This window comes from Quercus suber, unplaced genomic scaffold (assembly GCF_002906115.3).
Source record: "Quercus suber isolate HL8 unplaced genomic scaffold, Cork oak 2.0 scaffold_145, whole genome shotgun sequence".
Taxonomy (NCBI): Eukaryota; Viridiplantae; Streptophyta; class Magnoliopsida; order Fagales; family Fagaceae; genus Quercus; species Quercus suber.
This window is the reverse complement of record NW_027069606.1, coordinates 1,260,048-1,278,341: the sequence shown is the minus strand read 5'-3', so window position 1 is coordinate 1,278,341 and position 18,294 is coordinate 1,260,048. Positions and strand designations below refer to the sequence as shown.

General features: G+C 39.6%; 2 protein-coding genes across 2 annotated transcripts; one reads left to right on the top strand and one right to left on the bottom strand.

Annotated features, from left to right (window-relative positions):
- Positions 1 to 1,133: 1,133 nt before the first annotated feature.
- On the bottom strand, positions 1,134 to 5,236 carry LOC112008287 (chaperone protein dnaJ 6). The gene is made up of 8 exons (XM_024040622.2): positions 4,916 to 5,236; positions 2,855 to 2,953; positions 2,674 to 2,775; positions 2,403 to 2,462; positions 2,204 to 2,310; positions 2,051 to 2,133; positions 1,553 to 1,640; positions 1,134 to 1,475 (listed from the first exon to the last, which is right to left on the bottom strand). The coding sequence occupies exons 1-8, from the start codon at positions 4,994 to 4,996 to the stop codon at positions 1,268 to 1,270; spliced, it is 828 nt and encodes a 275-aa protein (XP_023896390.2). The 5' UTR covers positions 4,997 to 5,236; the 3' UTR covers positions 1,134 to 1,267.
- A 3,715-nt stretch (positions 5,237 to 8,951) lies between these two features.
- LOC136068969 (uncharacterized) lies at positions 8,952 to 9,874 on the top strand. The gene is made up of 2 exons (XM_065776914.1): positions 8,952 to 9,234; positions 9,327 to 9,874. Exons 1-2 carry the CDS (start codon positions 9,187 to 9,189, stop codon positions 9,837 to 9,839), a joined length of 561 nt encoding a protein of 186 aa, XP_065632986.1. The 5' UTR covers positions 8,952 to 9,186; the 3' UTR covers positions 9,840 to 9,874.
- Positions 9,875 to 18,294: the final 8,420 nt, after the last annotated feature.

The following is an 18,294-nucleotide window of genomic DNA, read 5'->3' as shown; positions in this document are numbered from 1 at the left end:
ATAGTATTATCTGTATATATGATGGGTTTTGTTATAGACGAGAAAGAAAGAGTTTTATGCTATTCCTTTCATAAAGGACCCCAAGAGGAGATACCTTTCCCTGTGTTTCATAATTAGTTAGAGGACAAGGGAATATTACGTTCTTTTGCTAAGAGAGAAAGGTTAATCATGGCCTACTTGCCAAAATTGTATATAAAAATAGCCCCGACCATGAAAGTTATACCAAGGACCATAATCAATAATCCTCTTCAGATTAATTTTCAGATAACTCTTTTTAAGGTCAAGTTACAAATGCCACCCCTGTGACTGATATTCTCTTACAAAATGGAACTATCATATGTTTTATTACGGAAAAAAAAAATACATTTTACCACCTTAAACTATACATTATATTATACTTTGCACTTTAAACTTTTCGAATACATATTTTGCACTTTAAACTATGACCCTTATTACACTTTGCATCTCGACATTTAGATGGAAAAATATGATACCACGTGAAAAAGATCTAATTGGCACTCTTCTCAATGCTTCAAAAACAAAAGATAAATTACACTCTACCATCCTAAACTATACTTTATTACACTTTGAACCCTAAACTTTGAATTTTCATATAAGTTAACAGCACATCTAAGTTAACAGCACACTTAGCAACAGGATACAAAGTGTAACAAGAATCATAATTTATGGTGCAAAATATGCATTCAAAAAATTCAAGGTGCAAAGTGTAACATTTAAGTATAATTTAGGTGCTAAAGTAATTTTCCCTTTATCATGTGACACCTATGGTGGTTTTCATCCTTAAGAAGCATTTTCAATAACTTCAATGAAGTTTGATGACGTAACAAATGCCAACACCCATTGAGAAAGAATTAATGAAAAAGATAGTTCTACCTTAAAACTTAAAGGCATTGTAAACACAAACCCATATGGGATTGAAAGAGAGTTGAGGGTAGAACGATTTTTGGATCTTCAATTCTTTCTGCATTTGATGTCGGCACTTGCCAAATCATCGAATTCCGTTAAAGTTAACTGTCGTAGAATAAATCACAAGATAGTTCCATGTTTTAAGGGTATAAAAACAGGGGTGGTATGTGTAATTTATCCTGTCTAGTCATGGCAATTGCAGAACATTTAGCAGAAAGATAGCTCCCATACATACGGTTCTGAATATCATTTAAACAGTTACAGCAGTTGCAGGACATTTAGCAGAATCAGAATTTGTACACAATCAATTCATAGGGCATGGTTCAATTCAGAGGTCAAGTTACTTCCGCCTTGATTTTTTGGAGGTCCTGCGGCTTTCGATTTTTTTCTGCGCAGCCTCAAACTCTTCATCAGTGGGCTCTGAAACAGAACTATTCCCACCATACTTTGAAACCAAAGATGAGAACATAGAATCAAACTGATCTTTCCTCTCACTTCTGCGTTGAGATATAATTGCCAATAGATCTGCTTCTGACTCTTTATTTGACCTGTAAAATGTTGTGAAGACCAAATTCAGTAAAAATGTACAGAACACAGGCAAAATTCCGTGCAGTAAATTACTTACTTCCTCCTCTTCAAAGGACTGGTAGGTGGTTTTGTCTCAGATACTTTCTTCGCCCATTTCTGGTAGGCTTTGGTTGCTTTCAGTTCTCCTACAAAAGCAAGAAGTCAACATCATTGAATTTGGTAAAGCATACCTGGAAATACATCTAAGGAGTCAGATTTTTTACCACTGTATATGATGGTACATTGAAATTGAGAAATACCAACCAGTAACTTTTAAGCAATATTCTTTTTAGTGGAAACAATCCAAAAGACAAGATAGGCAAACAATTCACAACTAAAAAAATAAACTACCATCTTACAAAGGTGTAAAATATTCAATAATCCACTACTAAACTGTGGATCTATGTGTTGAAAACGATCAACTATGGCGTCAGTCATCCATTTTCAACTTGCAAAGCAGAACTGAATCAGACCCTAAATCTTTCCCCACTATAAATTCAAGAACAGCTAATGTCATAGAAAATTTAACTCATCAAAAGCAACTAGAAATTATTACCTGCTGCTATTGTCTCATCAAGAATACCCTTAAAACGATGTGAATCAAGTTGAGGTTCTGAACAAAGCATTGAACAGAAGAGTCTGTCCAGGAAATAAATTAAATGTCAAAATGGCAATTTTTCATGAAGAGGCTAAATCGTTACTATTGTACCTGTTCATGTTACCCTTGTGCTCCTTATACAGATCAATTAAATCTTTCTTTTCTGAATCTGATCCTCTATAGTTTGCTTCAAACTCTTCAATGTCAGCCTCGGTAACCTGCAGTTGTGCATTTAAAGCCTTACAAAACTGCAAACTAATAGAAGTTATATGAATTAGTAAAGATGTTGACCAGATAAAATTGATGTAACCTTTTTGTACATAGTTCTGAAAAAAGCATGCAGATTCTGAACCACTTCCCCGGCAAGGTCCTGATTAATGAAAAAGGCAAATGAGTACACAGTATCTTTTGGCTACAGTCCTCACAGTGGACAAAATAATCTAGTAATGAGTGAATTAAATTTGTGCCTTTAACTTGTAAAAAAAGGTGGAGTATCCTTATCCTATAGGATATCCAAGAACACTAGATTTGATTAAATTAAACAAAGTTGGAAGCATTAAACATTTTAAGCAGTCACTCACAGCATCATCAACACAACCAGTCTGATCATAGACTGCTCGCTTCTCCTCATCCCCAAGAATAGATATCACCTTTTGCAATTGCTGAAACTTCACTTTAGCCTCCTTTAAGAAGCAAAGTATTAGGTCACATGCAAAGAAATCTGTACTTGATAAAATCGGTATCAAGAAAATAAACTGTTACCTCATCACCGGGATTTTTATCAGGATGGAGTCGCAATGCCAACTTATAGTAAGCTTTCTTTATTTCCTGTTGAGATGCTGTCCTCTCCACACCAAGAACCTACAAACAGTGGTTCAATATTTAATAAACCCTACTCAACTTTACACTGATAAATCTAACACAACAGTAAAGCAAGAAAGAGGACATGAGAAACAAGACATCAAACAAAGACGCAGAGAATACAACACAATGGGCCACCAATGAGCCTAACTGTGCTAGGACTTGCAAAAATGAGAAAGTTAGGTGTGATTCTAAGTTACTCTGGTCAAAACAGTAACAAAAGGAAAAAGTTCATCCCCAGGATCACAAGAATATGAAGCCAAATTTTCTAGTACGCCAATGTAATTTAAGCAGTATTTAAGCATCAATACACAAAATACAAATTAAACATGTCCTTGATAATTCAATAAATTACAAAAGGATATTGGAACTTAAAAAATGGAAACAAGCCAAACCAGGGAAAAAGCACAAAAGAGCTAACAATGCAAGTCAAATTCATTAATAGGTACCCATAAAAAAAAAATTAATAGGCAAACGAAGCCATATTGTCCAAGTAAACCAATACAATCACTAAAAAGCATTTCGTCTAGAACTTAAAACAAACATTAAATCATGCGTTACTATGACATCCAAAAAGAACATTACAATGTGAATTTCAGTTATTTTCATGAGATAGCAACCAAAGTTCCTCATAATAACATTAATAGCCAGATATCTTTTATTTTATTTTATTATTTATATATATATATATATATATATAAAGAGTTTATAAGTATTGGGAGTAGCATCTACTAGTATAAAATTAAATAAAACATTACAACCAACATGAAACAACCTTATAACAAATGACACAACAAGTTACCAATTCATTCACTCCCTACAACTTTGAGTAACATCGAGCACAGACTCAAAACATGAAACAAGAAAATAAAAAGGTTCTTATTGTAAAATATGCCTGAAACTACAAGACCTTTTTTTGACAAGAGCATTTCCCAAGCAAGGCCCTAATTTCAAAGTTCCAAAAAAAATCAACCCTAACATGAAGATTCAGTATCAATAGATCCTATTGCTCATCTCCTAAGCCAGCCCCAGACATGTTTTATGTAGATTCACTATCTTAACAGCCACGTGAACTGATACTGAAACCAAGAAATAGTGGACAAAAAGACATGAGCAAGGGCATAATTCACAGTTACCCTCCCACCAAGACGTGTGTAACTCTTAAGAACAGGCAAGAAGCAAGTTTAGGATTACCCCAAGAAGCAACTCTATGTTTTTTGGAGGACCAGTAACTCATCCCGCCCATTATGATTTTATGACAACATGTGAGAACACTCTGAGGAAGACTTAAATGTCAAGAGCAAAACTTATCATTCTATAAAAGAAATTAATAATAATAATAATAATAAACGAGCTTAAAATTTTCCCTAAATTTCTTATTTCTTTTGAGAGAAGCAATAAAGAGAAATTTCTTCCACCAATAGAGAAGTCAATTTTTCTACTCATTCCTTAAGACACAACGTAGAGAACCATTAACAAAAATCTAACTAGGCTATGCACTGTCCAAAGGATACAGAGTCTCCCATTAACCAGATCCTTCTTCTCAAGAACAAGCTTGCAGAAACATAATAAATGAACCATCTTCTTGATTCCCCTTTTTCCCACTTGCTGGTGTAACTTTCTATCTGTAATACAAGAAAGAGATGGCTACATCTTCTTTCTTATAAGGCATTATAAATTTCCATAAACCTAAAGGCTAGGAGCTTTATCTATATGCCCAATGTATTCCCACTGGCTACCAAGCCCTAAAAGCAGGAAATAGTAATACATCAAAATCCTATCACAATACTATGTCTGCTCTCATGTCTTATGTCTGCTTGGCAGATCATGTACTCCAAATTTGATTATCTTAATGAAATTTACTAAAATTTTGCTCAGCCAAGACAGATAACAACTATCACAATCTTTAATAAACAATCTAATTTATCCTAAAAATAATGAGAATAACAAATTTTTGGGTACCTCGTAGAGGCTCTTTTCGTGAGTTGAGGGTCCATCTTCTACTTCTTCGGAAACCCTAGCTTTGCTTCTTCTTCTCGCCATTGAAATCGCCTGATAGAGAAAAATGAAGAGGGTATAGGAACATAAAATAGTCGGTGGGGTCTATGTGTAAATCTGTATTTAATATTCCAATTTCGTTATGATTTTTTTTTTATGTCCTTTAGTTTTAGCCTCCAATTTGTTCCCGCCACTTCCCGCTTTGCTTTGACCCTTTTCCCGCCGTGACCATCTCAGAGGACCCGTTTGGTAAAAGACTGAACACTGTGGGCAGCATAAAATAAAAATGTTTGGAGTGTTTGTGTTTGAGACACCGTCGTTTAAACATTGTATTTAGTGGACATCTCATCTCATGGGGTGTTTTCAATTTTTAAGGGGCATTGTTTATAACTCCAGTCTACAACTATAAATGGTATACACTTTTGTAGTTGTACTCTGACTATGTTGATAAGCCAAAAACATATTAACTCCTTGTGATAAATTAATTAATTAGTCAAGTTAATTAATTAATCTAATTAACATGAAAAACACATGGTAGTACAAACAAACCACCAATTAAACTAAGTATGCAGCAGAAATTAAATTGACACGGTGATTTGTTTACGAATGGGAAAAACTTACATGGCAAAAATCTCACCGGGTGATTTTAAGGTCACCACTCTCGAGAATCCACTATTATCAAAATAAACGGTTACAAGTAAAGGAATCTCAATACCTTACACTAACCTACAATTGAACCCTTATCCCGATACCTAATTGGACTTGTTCTATATTGACAATTTCTCCTTTCAATGCATGACTCCCAGTACGTGACTAACCAATTGCGCGGATCTCAGTACGCAACTTGATCACTAACTTAAGAAGGATGTTAGCTGCAAAGTTCTTTAGTTCATCCAGACGATGAAGATTATGAAGTTACTTAGTCACAAAACTCTAAGGTGTACAAAACACAGCAGCTTCTTGAAAAACTAGGGTAAACTAGGTTTCCGGTCACACTTTTTTTTAAAATTGTAGAATTGTGCTCTTGTGCAACTTGCGTCACCTTTAAGGCCCTTAAAATAATCCTTACATATGTTTAGAGTTGTAAGAAAAGAAAGCCTAAACATACATTCACGAATTGAATGAAAAACAGTCCTGAAAAACTGAACTTCATAAACCTCGACAAATACCCTACATATCGAGATAGCTGTCGAGCCACGAACTTTAGCAGCTTTTAAACTTCGATAGATGCTAACTGTCAAACTTTAAAATCCTGCACTTTTTGACTTGATTCTTGGATAGATTTGCATGGTTTTAATACTTGAATTTGAAACCTTATTTCTTAAAGTATTAAACACATCCTAGATTTATCCAATTACAAGTAAAGTGCGTTTTGTCAAAAATTAGCTAACAATATAAAATAGTGACATATGTTCTTAACAATAAATCACATATGTCCTAACAATCTCCCCTTTTGGCAATCTGTGACAAAACCTCAACAAACAAATGAGATATGAGAGAAGTCATAAATCACTCAACACATATTCACTTATTGAATACAATAAAATCTATTCTAACACAGACTCTTGAAAATTTTTGCAAAAAGAGAGTTTATGACAAGTATATTTTAACAACCTGTATTTCTGAAACACTTTAAACAAAACTCATTAAGGCATCTTAGTGTGAAACAGAAATAATAGATTGCATACACTTAATAAGAAACATGTGTGATAAGTCCTATAAGATTAGTGGGCTGAAAAATCTCCGGATGCACTTGATCTTGAGTAATGAATCCTGGAAAACCAAAGAAAGTCAGAGAAGATCGGTGGAAGCCGGCCTTTAATTCTCCGATGGTAAAGTTAGTAGATTGAAGAAAAAAGAGCCCTCAAGACTTCCTTAACTTCTTATCTCAAATTTTTCTGAAAAAGAAAAAAGTCCCCTTACCTCTATGCAGAAAGACCTTTATATAGCGGTAGGAATCGGTTATTTTTCCTAATCGTCGTAGAGTTTGGAGGATTCATAAGGTAACCTCCTTAACCGTCATAAGGGTCATCTCTTCGGGACCTGTGTTGAACTTCAAGCAATATGACTTTTCAACATGACTCTTGGTTGAGGGTGTGGTGAGTGTAACTCCCAAGTGAACCTACCTCGTCCATTAAGGATGGACGAGGTTCACTGCCTACTCGTCCTTCACTGGACGAGTGAATGGAGGAAGAAGAAAAATGGTAGAGGACGAACGTATCAGCTGTTTCCTTTCTACTCTGCACATTGCTATGGACAACCAAATGGACGAATGATTGACTTGGTGATTTTCTTGCACCATCAGTTGCCCCCTTGTCCATGTGTTGTCCAAGAAAGTATAGTAGCTTACTCCTCTGGATGGACGAGCTTTCTCTTTTTTTTTTTTTAACGATCGTAGACGCCACGTGTCACAATCTGATTGATAGTTTATTTCGTCGATTCACTTTTTCGAGACGAAGGCCACGTGTCAGCGTCTGATTGGTCGTGTCGTTTCATATGCTCAGGTCAACCATTTATAAATAGTGGAATGCCCCCATTACCCTTTTACTTCTGAGATTTTTCCTCCTTGACATCCCTCGTCTAGAGCCTCGTCTAAGACTTTCCTGCGTCCATAGTTTCTGTGCGTCCTAGACCCAGGTATTCCCTCTCTCCTCGTCTTTTAGGTTTTCAAAAATTTCCTTTTTAGAAAATGTCAGGAATCACCATTTCCTCGTCTAGTGATAGTACAGAAAAAGCCATAGACGAGTATTACGACAGGAGTAATAATAACTCTAGTGACACTAGTAGTAGTAGCAGTAGGGAAAACACTACTGACGAGGAGTATGTCTCAGGGGTTCCTGGGGTTCCTTTAGAAGAAATACAAAAACAACTTAGGAAAACTATAGGGTCCCAGGTAGGTACCTTGTCTTCCATCCCTCCATCCGACCCTTTGGACGAGACGAAGGTAACTGTATATAGCTGTGCTGTAGATATCCTTTCAAAGACGGACGAGAAAAGATTAAACAACCTTAGGGAGTGGTACCAAATCCCAGACGAGTTCAATCCTAGATTACCCGTCCGTGGAGAGTGGTGCTGCAACCCTCATTTTGGAATAAGTGTATACGAGGCCTACCTTTTTGGAGGTCTTAGATTTCCTTTAAATTCTTTTACCAGAGAACTGCTATTTAGGTTAGGTTTAGGGGTGTGTCAGTTCAACCCAAATGCATGGAGGTTAATCGTCTCTATGCAAATTTTGTGGAGGGAAGTGTTTGGAGGGGATCGTCCTATTACTGTGGACGAGTTCCTCTATTGCTATAAACCTTCCGAGATTCATCAATCTCCTAGCTTTTATCAATTCACAGCCAGGGGTAAAGATTGTAGATTGGTGAAATCCTTGGCCTCGTCTGACAGAAAATGGAAGACAGAGTTTTTCTTCGTCTCTGGATTCTGGGCTGGAAATCCTATAGACGTTGGCCGGGATTCTTTTGGTCGTTTCAGTGGGGACCTAGGGAACCTTCATCCTGAGGGTAAGTCCCTTAGCTTTCCCCTTCTTTTCACTTGCTTTTTACTTATTAACTCATTTAATCTTGGTTTATTCTATTACAACTGTTGGACGACCTACTTTGAGCAAGTTACACCGTGATCGCGTCCATAGGGCTCGTCTACACGTAGACAGAGATTTCCATTCTTTGGTCACCCTTAGACGACTAGCTAAGTGGGGTTTAGGTCCTAACCCTTCTGATATTGCTCTTGCACACGAGATCACAGTGAGAAGAAGTAAGTAAATTCTTTTGCATTCCTTAGATTTTTTATCTTCATTTTTCTAAGTAAATCTTCTTCGTCCCTTTACAGGAATGGCAACCATGAGAGGTAACAAGGGGAAGGAAGTAGGTGTAGAAGGGAGCCGTCCTGAGTTTGAACGCCAAGCTCGTCCCACTGCTAGGGAAAAAAGGAAAACTATCTCCAAAAACTTGGACCTAGAGAACCTCCCCAGCAGGTGAGGTAAAAAGGTTAAGCATGGATCGTCCTAGGTGATCAAGCCCACCCCGTCTTCTCAGCAACCTGCCAAAGTTTATGAGGTTGACTCGTCCACTCCTGTGGAGTCTACTCTGTCTAAGACCCCTCCATCCAAAACTGCGCCTTCCTCGTCTCAACTATCCCAGAGGGCCTTCTCTAATATCATTGAAAATGAAGACTTGGCCTGGGAGCATTTTAAAAGTGCTGTGACGGACGAGGACATTAACGTCTGCTATGACATGTCCTTGAAGGACTTTGAACACTCTGGTGTTCATGACCTCTTCAAGGTAAAACTTCTCCCTCGTCTTGACTAAATGTACATTTTTCTTCTTTTTCTTTTTGTTTAATCTAAACCTGTTTTGTTGTTGACTTCTTCCAGGGCATGTCTAAGTTCATAGCTGCGTCCAGACAGGCCACTGGGTTGGACAAGACGAGAATTTTACTGGAGACGAGGATACAGGAGGTAAAAGAGGATGCTAGGCAATGGGCCGAGGTGGCTGCCAAGACGACGGAGGAGGTGAAGGATCTCAAAGCTTTGGTTGAGGAGTTGAAGGTTAATGCCGTAGAGAAAGATGCTCGTCTTGAAAACTTACAAAAGAAGATCGACGAGCAAAGCATTCTCCTTTCCAAGGCTAAGGAAGATGCAGTGGCTGAGTTTAAAGCTTCCAAGCAATATACAGATGCTTTGGACACCAACTACGCAGCAGGGCTTGAGGACTTCAGGATGGACGCTACTGAGAAATTCCCTGATGTGGACTTCAGCTCCATCGTGCTGAATCTAAACCCCGCCACCACTAGCTCTCTCCTTGGTCTTGACTCTGAGGACGCCAACATTGAGGACGATGCCACAACTCAACCTCAGGACGACCCTAATCCGGATGCCTCAACTTAGAAAATATGTTGATGACTTAGTTATTTGTTTGTTTTTGTTGTTGTTTTCTTTTTAAAAAAATATATGTAACTCAAGTACATTTAATTCGTCCACGTTTAAGGACGAATTTTGACAAAACAGTTAAAAGGGTGTTTAGGACGTTTCTAGTCCGCCCTTGAAAAACAATTAAACGTGTACTGTTTGCTTTATGGACGAGTGTTTATATTCTATACTTGATTTGTTTTACTCGTCTATATTTCATACACAAACTCAAACCATTTTTATTGGAGTTCTCACTTGTAATTTATCCATGTAAAATGATAACGAAAACTTCACTTGAAATGGTTTTAAGCGAATAGGCATTACTCGTCCTTAGACTTGCCTGTGCTTTCATCTCGTCCATGAGATACCCTTTTCTTTGAAGTAGGTGATTTATACAAGTTCAAAACGCCCATGTTGTCCCTCATCCATGGTATGATGAGGTTGTTTATTTTCTATCCTTCCTCATTTTATGGACGAGCATGCCCTGGTTTTGCTTGTGATTTGATGTGCCAGCTCTATCTTGTCCTTAGCTTTGGACGAGAGTGCTTTATTTCATAGAAGGAAAACTTGAGATTACATCTCTGCGTCCAGAGAATTTTCTCGTTTTGAGCTTTTCAACTGTTTTCAAGTTATCATGAACAAAAAGCAGTGCTTGAATCATGGATTTACACAACATTATGTACATTCCACAAATATTGTTCACAATACATTGTTCATAGACGAGGCATGTTTTAAGAAACTAACGCCTGCCTTAAAAGAAAACCAAACACAAATCAAACCATAAACTTGTCCTTAACACAATAATAAGACAAATTAAATAAACAGTCTTTTATGTAGAATTGTTTTTTATGTAGTCTCCAGACTCGTCCGAAGTCATGTGCATTTGAGCTTGCGTTTTATTGATAGTACTTCCTCAAGTGCTCCACATTCCAAGGATGCTCTAACTTCCTCCCATCAAGTGCTTCCAAGTAATAGGATCCTTGTCTTTTGTAGTTGAAGACTCTGTAGGGGCCTTCCCAATTTGATCCCAACTTCCCGTGAGCTGGGTTCTTTGTTGCTAGGGAAACCCTCTTCAGAACGAGGTATCCTACGCTGAAACGCCTTGGCTTCACCATTGCATCATACTGCCTAGCCATAAGGTTTTTGTACCTTGCCATCCTTTGTTCAGCGTCCATCCTTAGCTCGTCTATGAGATCACGGTTCAAACGGAGTTGCTCCTCATTATCTCTGTCTTGATACGCCGCCACTCTATGATTAGCCATATGCACTTCTGCAGGTACGACCGCTTTTGCTCCATAGGCTAGCTTGAAAGGAGTCTCCCCTGTAGAAGTTCTAGCAGTCGTCCTATATGCCCACAAAACACCTGGTAGCTCATCTGGCCATACTCCCTTAGCCCCCTCAAGCCGAGTCTTGATCAACTTTAGCAAGGATCGGTTTGCAACCTCTGCTTGGCCGTTAGCTTGTGGGTGGGCTAGTGAGGAGTAGTGATTTTGAATTCCAAAACGTAGGCAAAAATCTCTAAAAAGTGCATTATCAAATTGTTGTCCGTTGTCCGATATCAGCACCCTGGGTACTCTAAATCTACACACAATGTTCTTCCACATGAAATTTTTGACATTCTGTTGCGTAATGTTAGCTAAGGGTTCCGCCTCTTCCCACTTGGTAAAATAATCAATACCAACCACAAGGAACTTCATTTGTCTCACATCCAGTGGGAATGGACCCAGAATGTCCAGCCCCCATTGTGCAAAGGGCCAGGGGGCCGTCATTGGAGTTAAATACTCTGATGGTTGCCTGGGGACGTTGCTGAACCTTTGGCATTGGTCGCAGACCTTGACGTAGGCCTTAGCGTCGGCTTGCATGCTAGGCCAATAATACCCTGCACGGACGATTTTGTGGACGAGTGATCTAGCCCCTGAGTGATTGCCACATGCTCCTTCGTGGATTTCCCTTATTATGTAGTTTGCTTCGTCCGGTGCCAAACACCTTAGATAAGGCTGGGAAAAACCTCTTTTATAGAGAATCTCGTCCATAAGAATGTACCTGGCTGCCTTTACCCTTAGCTTTCTTGCTTCGTCCTTCTCTTCTGGGAGTTGTCCGTCTTTCAGGTACGACACAATTGGAGTCATCCAACTAGTCCTGCCTTCTACCTGTTGTACTTCTGGAATGTCTATACTTGGCATATATTGAATTTCATCTATCTCGTCTATGGCTTCACTTGTTGAGGCTTCTTTCGCCAAAGCATCAGCTTCCATGTTTTCTTCCCTTGGGATCTGAACGAAGTTCACTTCCTCAAACTTTTTAACAAGATGCATCACTCTGTTTAGATACTTCCTCATCCGCTCTTCCTTGGCTTCAAATACGCCATTCACTTGGCCTATGATTAGCTGAGAATCTCCCAGGACGAGGAGTGACTCCGCTTCAACGGACTTGGCCAATTCTATCCCTTTGAGGAGTGCTTCATACTCAGCTTCATTATTAGTTGTCTGGTACTGCAAACGAACCTTGTGTTTTAATTTGTCTCCCTCTGGAGATTGTAACACCACACCTACTCCTCCTGCATATTGCGTAGACGAGCCATCCACATAAACTACCCACTTAATGCTTTCCTTCTCACCCACCTCGTCACAATCCAAAGTAAACTCTGCAATGAAATCTGCCAGAGCTTGAGCTTTTATGGCATGCCTCAGTTGATACTTTATGTCAAACTCACTGAGCTCGACGGCCCATTGGATCAGACGTCCTGCAGCCTCTAGTTTGTTCATTGCTTTCTTGAGTGGGTGATCTGTCATGACATTAATAACGTGAGCTTGAAAGTAATCCTTAGCTTTCTGGAGGCTGTTATCAACGCAAAAGCCATTTTCTCCATCAACGGATATCGTCCTTCTGCTCCCCTCAGTGCTCTGCTGGTATAGTACACAGGCCTTTGTACCTTGTCTTCCTCCCTTATTAATGCTGAACTCACAGCGTGTGGGGTGACTGCCAGATATAAATACAACTCTTCCCCTTGCACGAACGGGCTTAACAAAGGGGCCTTGGTGAGGTATGTCTTCAAATCTTCAAATGCTTTCTGACACTCATCAGTCCATTCAAATGCTTTTTTAAGAACCTTAAAAAATGGCAGACACTTGTCAGTTGCTTTGGAAACAAATCTATTGAGTGCGGCGACTCGTCCGGTAAGTGATTAGACTTCTTTAACGCTGCTCGGAGGCTTCATATTCAATATTGCTTGGATTTTATCAGGGTTTGCTTCAATTCCTCTGTAAGAGACCATAAACCCCAGGAATTTTCTTGATGACACCCCAAAAGCACATTTGCTAGGGTTTAACTTTATGTGATAATGCCTCAATGTATTGAATGTTTCCTGCAAGTCGTCCAGATGCTTGTCTTCGTCCTGAGTTTTTACCAACATGTCGTCTATATAAACTTCCATATTCCGCCCGATCTGTGGACGAAACATATGATTGACCAACCGTTGGTACGTTGCTCCAGCATTTTTCAAACCGAAAGGCATCACTTAATAACAAAATAATCCCTGACTAGTGACAAAGGATGTCTTCTCTTGGTCTGCTTCGTCCATCTGAATCTGATTGTACCCAGAAAAAGCGTCCAAGAAACTGAGTAATTTGTGGCCCGCAGTAGAATCTACCAGCTGATCGATGCGTGGTAACAGGTAACTATCCTTTGGGCAAGCCTTGTTTAGGTCAGTGAAATCAACGCACATTCTCTATTTGCCATTCGCCTTTTTAACCATAACTACGTTGGCCAACCACTCAGGATAGTATACCTCTCGAATGAACTTCGCCGTAATCAGCTTCTGAACTTCCTCCTTAACAGCATTGTCTCTCTCTGGGGCAAACACCCTCTTCTTTTGTCGCATTGGCTTGAAGGAAGGGCATACACTCAGACGGTGGGATCTATGCCCGGCATATCTTCGTGACTCCATGCAAACACATCCCTATTTCTTCTCAACAAACAAACGAGATCCTTCTTGATTTTTGCTTCCAAATCCGCCCCAATCCTGGTACACCTCTCCGGGTTATTATCATCTAAAGGAACATCTTCCAACGCTTCAACAGGTTCTGCCGTAACTCTCTTTTCTTCAATAGTCATTGTTTGAATTTGCTCGTCCGCAGCCAGCATGGCTAGGTAACACTCTCTTGCCGTTAGTTGGTCTCTCTGTACTTGGCCTACCCCATGCTCCGTCGGGAATTTGACTAACAGGTGGTAGGTAGATGTTATGGCCTTCCACCTATTTAGAGTTGGCCTCCCAATTATAGCATTGAAAGAGGACGAACAATCAACCACAAGGAAGTTCACCTCCTTGGTAACTTGCTGCGGATATGCCCCCACTATCACCGGTAACAAAATGCTGCCCACAGGTTGTATCTTCATTCCACCAAACCCCACTAGAGGGAAGCTTGCTTGTCGCAGTCGATCTCGTCCTAACCTCATTTGTTGAAAAGCTAGATAATACAAAATATCAGCCGAGCTTCCGTTGTCCACCAACACCCTTCTGGTCTTGTAATCAGCAATAAGGAGAGTGATGACTATAGCGTCGTCATGGGGTTGGTGGATTCTTTCTGCATCCTCGTCCGTGAAGGTAATCGTCTGCTTGTCCGTAGTTCTCTCACCTGGTAATCGTCCAGAGAGTTGAACGTTCTGTACTGCTTTCAAATATGCCTTCTTCGATTTGGACGACTGTCCTGTAGGACTTCCCCCTAGNGACCTGGTTTGCATGGTTGGAATCTGAGGCTGAGGTGCTGGGGGCTGGGGCTGCGACTCCCCTGGTACATCCTTCTTGGAACCACCTTCGAGCAGGTCAAGAAGATTGGTTTGGGGCTGTCTTTTTAAACCCATCTCAGCCTGGGTACCAGCTCTTAAGAGCTGAAGGTCGGCTTCGGACAAGTGAGGGTCCCCTAGGTCACCGGGAGGATCCTCGGACTGATCAACTAAGTCAAACACACTATATTCGTCCTCGGACGAGCTCAGTTCAACCACCTCCCTCGCTTTCTTAGATGGTCCTTTCTCGGCCACCGTTACTTGCCGGGATGAGGAAGGACCTGATAGCGGAATGCCTTCAGGTATATAAGACCCCTCAGTAAAAGCAAAACCGCTCTCCACCACGGTAATCTGCGTAAGCCGAGGGTCACGAGCTCTAATTACGTGCTGAGAAACTGGGAATGACGTCTGAGCTGGGTCGCACCCGAGGATTTTATGAGCAGCTCTGACTTGGTTATCAGGTTCATTCAAGAAAAGATGGTCACAAAGAGTAGAGCAATGAAGTACAAGGACCATATCAGAAAGACTTAATTAGATCGAGTCTTTTGCATCCAAAAATTTTTAGATGCACCTCGAGCATTAGAGTTCTTATTCATATTAGAGTGATTTTCAACTCCAGGATTGGAATAAAGGTTGAGAACCTTTACCAATTCACCAATAAGTACCATAGGATCTTGTGCTTAAGACACAGACACTTTTAGCTTATTTGCTCGCTTAGCAGCTTGCAACTTGAAACAATTTGGACAAATGTACCCAGACTTTCCACAAAAATGACAAACCCAAACAGGCTTACCATGCACCTTGTCCTTAGAAAGGGTAGACTCCTTAGGTTTAGACTCTTTTAGATCAACCCTAATCTTTCTAGGAGTTGTAACCTCTACAGGTTTAACAGTCTCACTCATAGGAGGTTCGGAGGAAGAAGAAAGAACAAAATTTGTGGGATGGGGTGCAGACACAGAGATGCTTTCTACAAAACCTAAGCCAGTTTTATCAGAGGGAGACTTTTGAACACTCAGCATGTGATCAAGTTTGGAACTTGCAGACTTATTAGACTGTTCTCTAGCAACAGATAGTTCAAGTTCCAAATTCTTAACTTTATCAAGCAAAAGCATATTCTCAGTTTTTACATTGTTCAAAAGTTCATTAGCATCAAACAGTTTCACAAGCAATTTTTTCTTATCAAGCTCAAGAGATGAAATTTTCTTCAAGCCAAGATCAACATTTGCAGCATCCTTTGCAGCAACTTTGCAGAGTTTGTTAAAGGCGTCTTGAAGATATGCATCCTCAGAGAGTTCCCCATCAGAAGGGTTCTCTTCAACAGACACGCTTTCATTGACTACAGCAGTAGCAATGAAAGCAATAAAGTTTTCATCCTCGTTAAAACCAGACTCATCATTGAAAACTTCATTACCACTAAGAGTTACAACCATAGCCTTGCCCTTAGACCTCAAGTATGTAGGACATTTAGGTTTCATGTGACCATACTCTTGACATCTAGAATATTGAGGACCCATAGAATTATAGAAGATTGACCTTCTTTTTCTCTAGGTTTTTTAGTGTTGTTAACCTTTTTGTTGTTATTTCTAAGGAAATTCTTAAAGTTCTTGGCAAGGGAAGCAATCTCTGTAGCAGAGAGCCCATCATCAAATCCACCAATCTCAACATCATCAACTAACTTAAGAGCCATTGATTTGTATTTGCTAGTTTTGGGTAGGTCCAACTCATAGGACAGAAGATATCCTACAAGTTCATCAACAGGGATGGAGTCCACATCATTGCTCTTAGTGATGACGGTCATCTTGGGTCTAAAGTCTTTAGTTAAAGATCTAAGAATCTTCCTAACAATTTTAGGTTGATCATAGATTTCACCCAAATTGTATGCAGAATTAACAATGTCATTAAGTTTAGCATAAAATTCATCAAAGGATTCATTATCAGACATCCTAATGCTCTCAAATCTAGATGTTAATTGCTGCAACTTATTAATTTTGATAGCCTTTGTGCCTTTGTGCACAGTCTAGAGGATATTTTAGGCAGTGTGGGCAACCTCAACATTAGAGATTCTCTTAAATTCCTCCATAGAAAGAGTGTTAAAGATAGCATTCATTTTTTTGCTATTGAAAGCGACTGCTTCTTTTTGAGAAGTTTGCCACTCACTCATAGGAGTCGTGGGCTTCTCCCATCCGTACTGAACAGAGTTCCAGACTCTCTCATCAATAGATTTTAGGAATGCTTTCATCTTTACTTTCCAATAAGCATAATTATTCCCATCAAAGTGAGGAGGAATAACTAGAAAGTGTCCATGTTCCATGACAGTAAGGGCCAAGGATCAGCTCAAAGATCAAAAGATCTACAACAAGAGAGATACCCGCTCTGATACCACTTATTTGGTTTTAGACCCCTTAAAACACAACTAGATTAACCTAGTTAATTAGCCAAGTGATTACTTAGTCCAGATTAAACAAATCTAGGTTAACACAATCATATAATCATATCAATGTAAAGTGCGGAATATAAAGAACACAAAGATATGATCACCCAGGAAAACTAAAACGGTAAAAAACCTGGGAGGATTTAACCTAACTATCCTCAAGGTAAAACTAAATCCACTATGAAAGAATCGAAATTTTATAATAGCGACTTAGACCACTAATATCCTATTGCGATCTCATGTAGAAAACTTACTGACACGACTACGTGCAAGCTCTGAAACCACGGACTCCTTCTTTCTTGGATTCTCCAGCAAGTACAAGCACTCCCGCTTGTGTATCTTTAAGCTCTTTAGTATAGCAACTGAATGATGATCAAGCTCTCAATGAAATCTCCTTCTTGATAATCCTAAACATGTGTAAAGGCAATCATCTCTCAGATCTCTTAAGAGATTCACATACATAGAAAATAGAGCAACCTCTATGTAAGGTTGAATTTAATCAACCATCTAATTGGCTTTATTCCGTGACCAATTTGCTTGTAATTTAGCACTTAGTAACCCTGTATTTAGGTGGGAAAATTGTAAGGGTAGTGTGTGAGAAGATGTGAGGAAAAGCTCAAGAGTGTGCAAGAAAAACAGAGTCTCGCGACTAGGACTCGCGGGTGGTTCGCGACTGGCAAGCCGCGAAATGCAGTCACGTGAGAGGCACACTGGGAAGCTGAAGGGTCGCGCAAGCTGTCACGCTACAAGACAAAAGTTCCAGTCTGGCCAGGCCGTTACGTCGCGACTCGATTTCACGACTTGGCCAAGCTGCGAGTTCAAGTCGCCAACTTGCCCTGTTTGGCAAAAACTGATGTTTTGCATTCCCTTCTCACCCTACTATATATACACCCTTATACCCATCATATTGAGAGAGCTTCTAGAGAGAATTTTGTGAGAGAAAACCCTAGAGAAATACAAGATTGATTCATCCCCAATCTTTATCTAAAGAGACTCTACAAATTCCTCTACTCTCTTCCTCTCCATTGTCATACCCTTAAGAGGTCATTTACCAAACCCTTGTCTCACCACACCCATGTCTGTGAGAAGGTCCATTTGGTGCTATGGGAAGCAGTTTGGAAAGGAACCAATATACATTGGTTGATGCTATGGTCAAGTAGTGGAATCCGGGAAGCTAGAGAAGAAATAGGTTCGGCGTAACCTCGTTGGAGCAAGAAGCTT

Bases quoted from the DNA above. Each gene is read 5' to 3' on its own strand.
- LOC136068969 (XM_065776914.1), top strand. From the start codon at position 9,187: ATGTCCTTGAAGGACTTTGAACACTCTGGTGTTCATGACCTCTTCAAG. The intron at 9,235-9,326 runs GTAAAACTTCTC...GACTTCTTCCAG, and splicing joins GTGTTCATGACCTCTTCAAG to GGCATGTCTAAGTTCATAGC.
- LOC112008287 (XM_024040622.2), bottom strand. From the start codon at position 4,996: ATGGCGAGAAGAAGAAGCAAAGCTAGGGTTTCCGAAGAAGTAGAAGAT. The intron at 1,641-2,050 runs GTAATAATTTCT...TTGCTTTTGTAG, and splicing joins TGATGAGACAATAGCAGCAG to GAGAACTGAAAGCAACCAAA. The intron at 1,476-1,552 runs GTAAGTAATTTA...AACATTTTACAG, and splicing joins AGTCCTTTGAAGAGGAGGAA to GTCAAATAAAGAGTCAGAAG.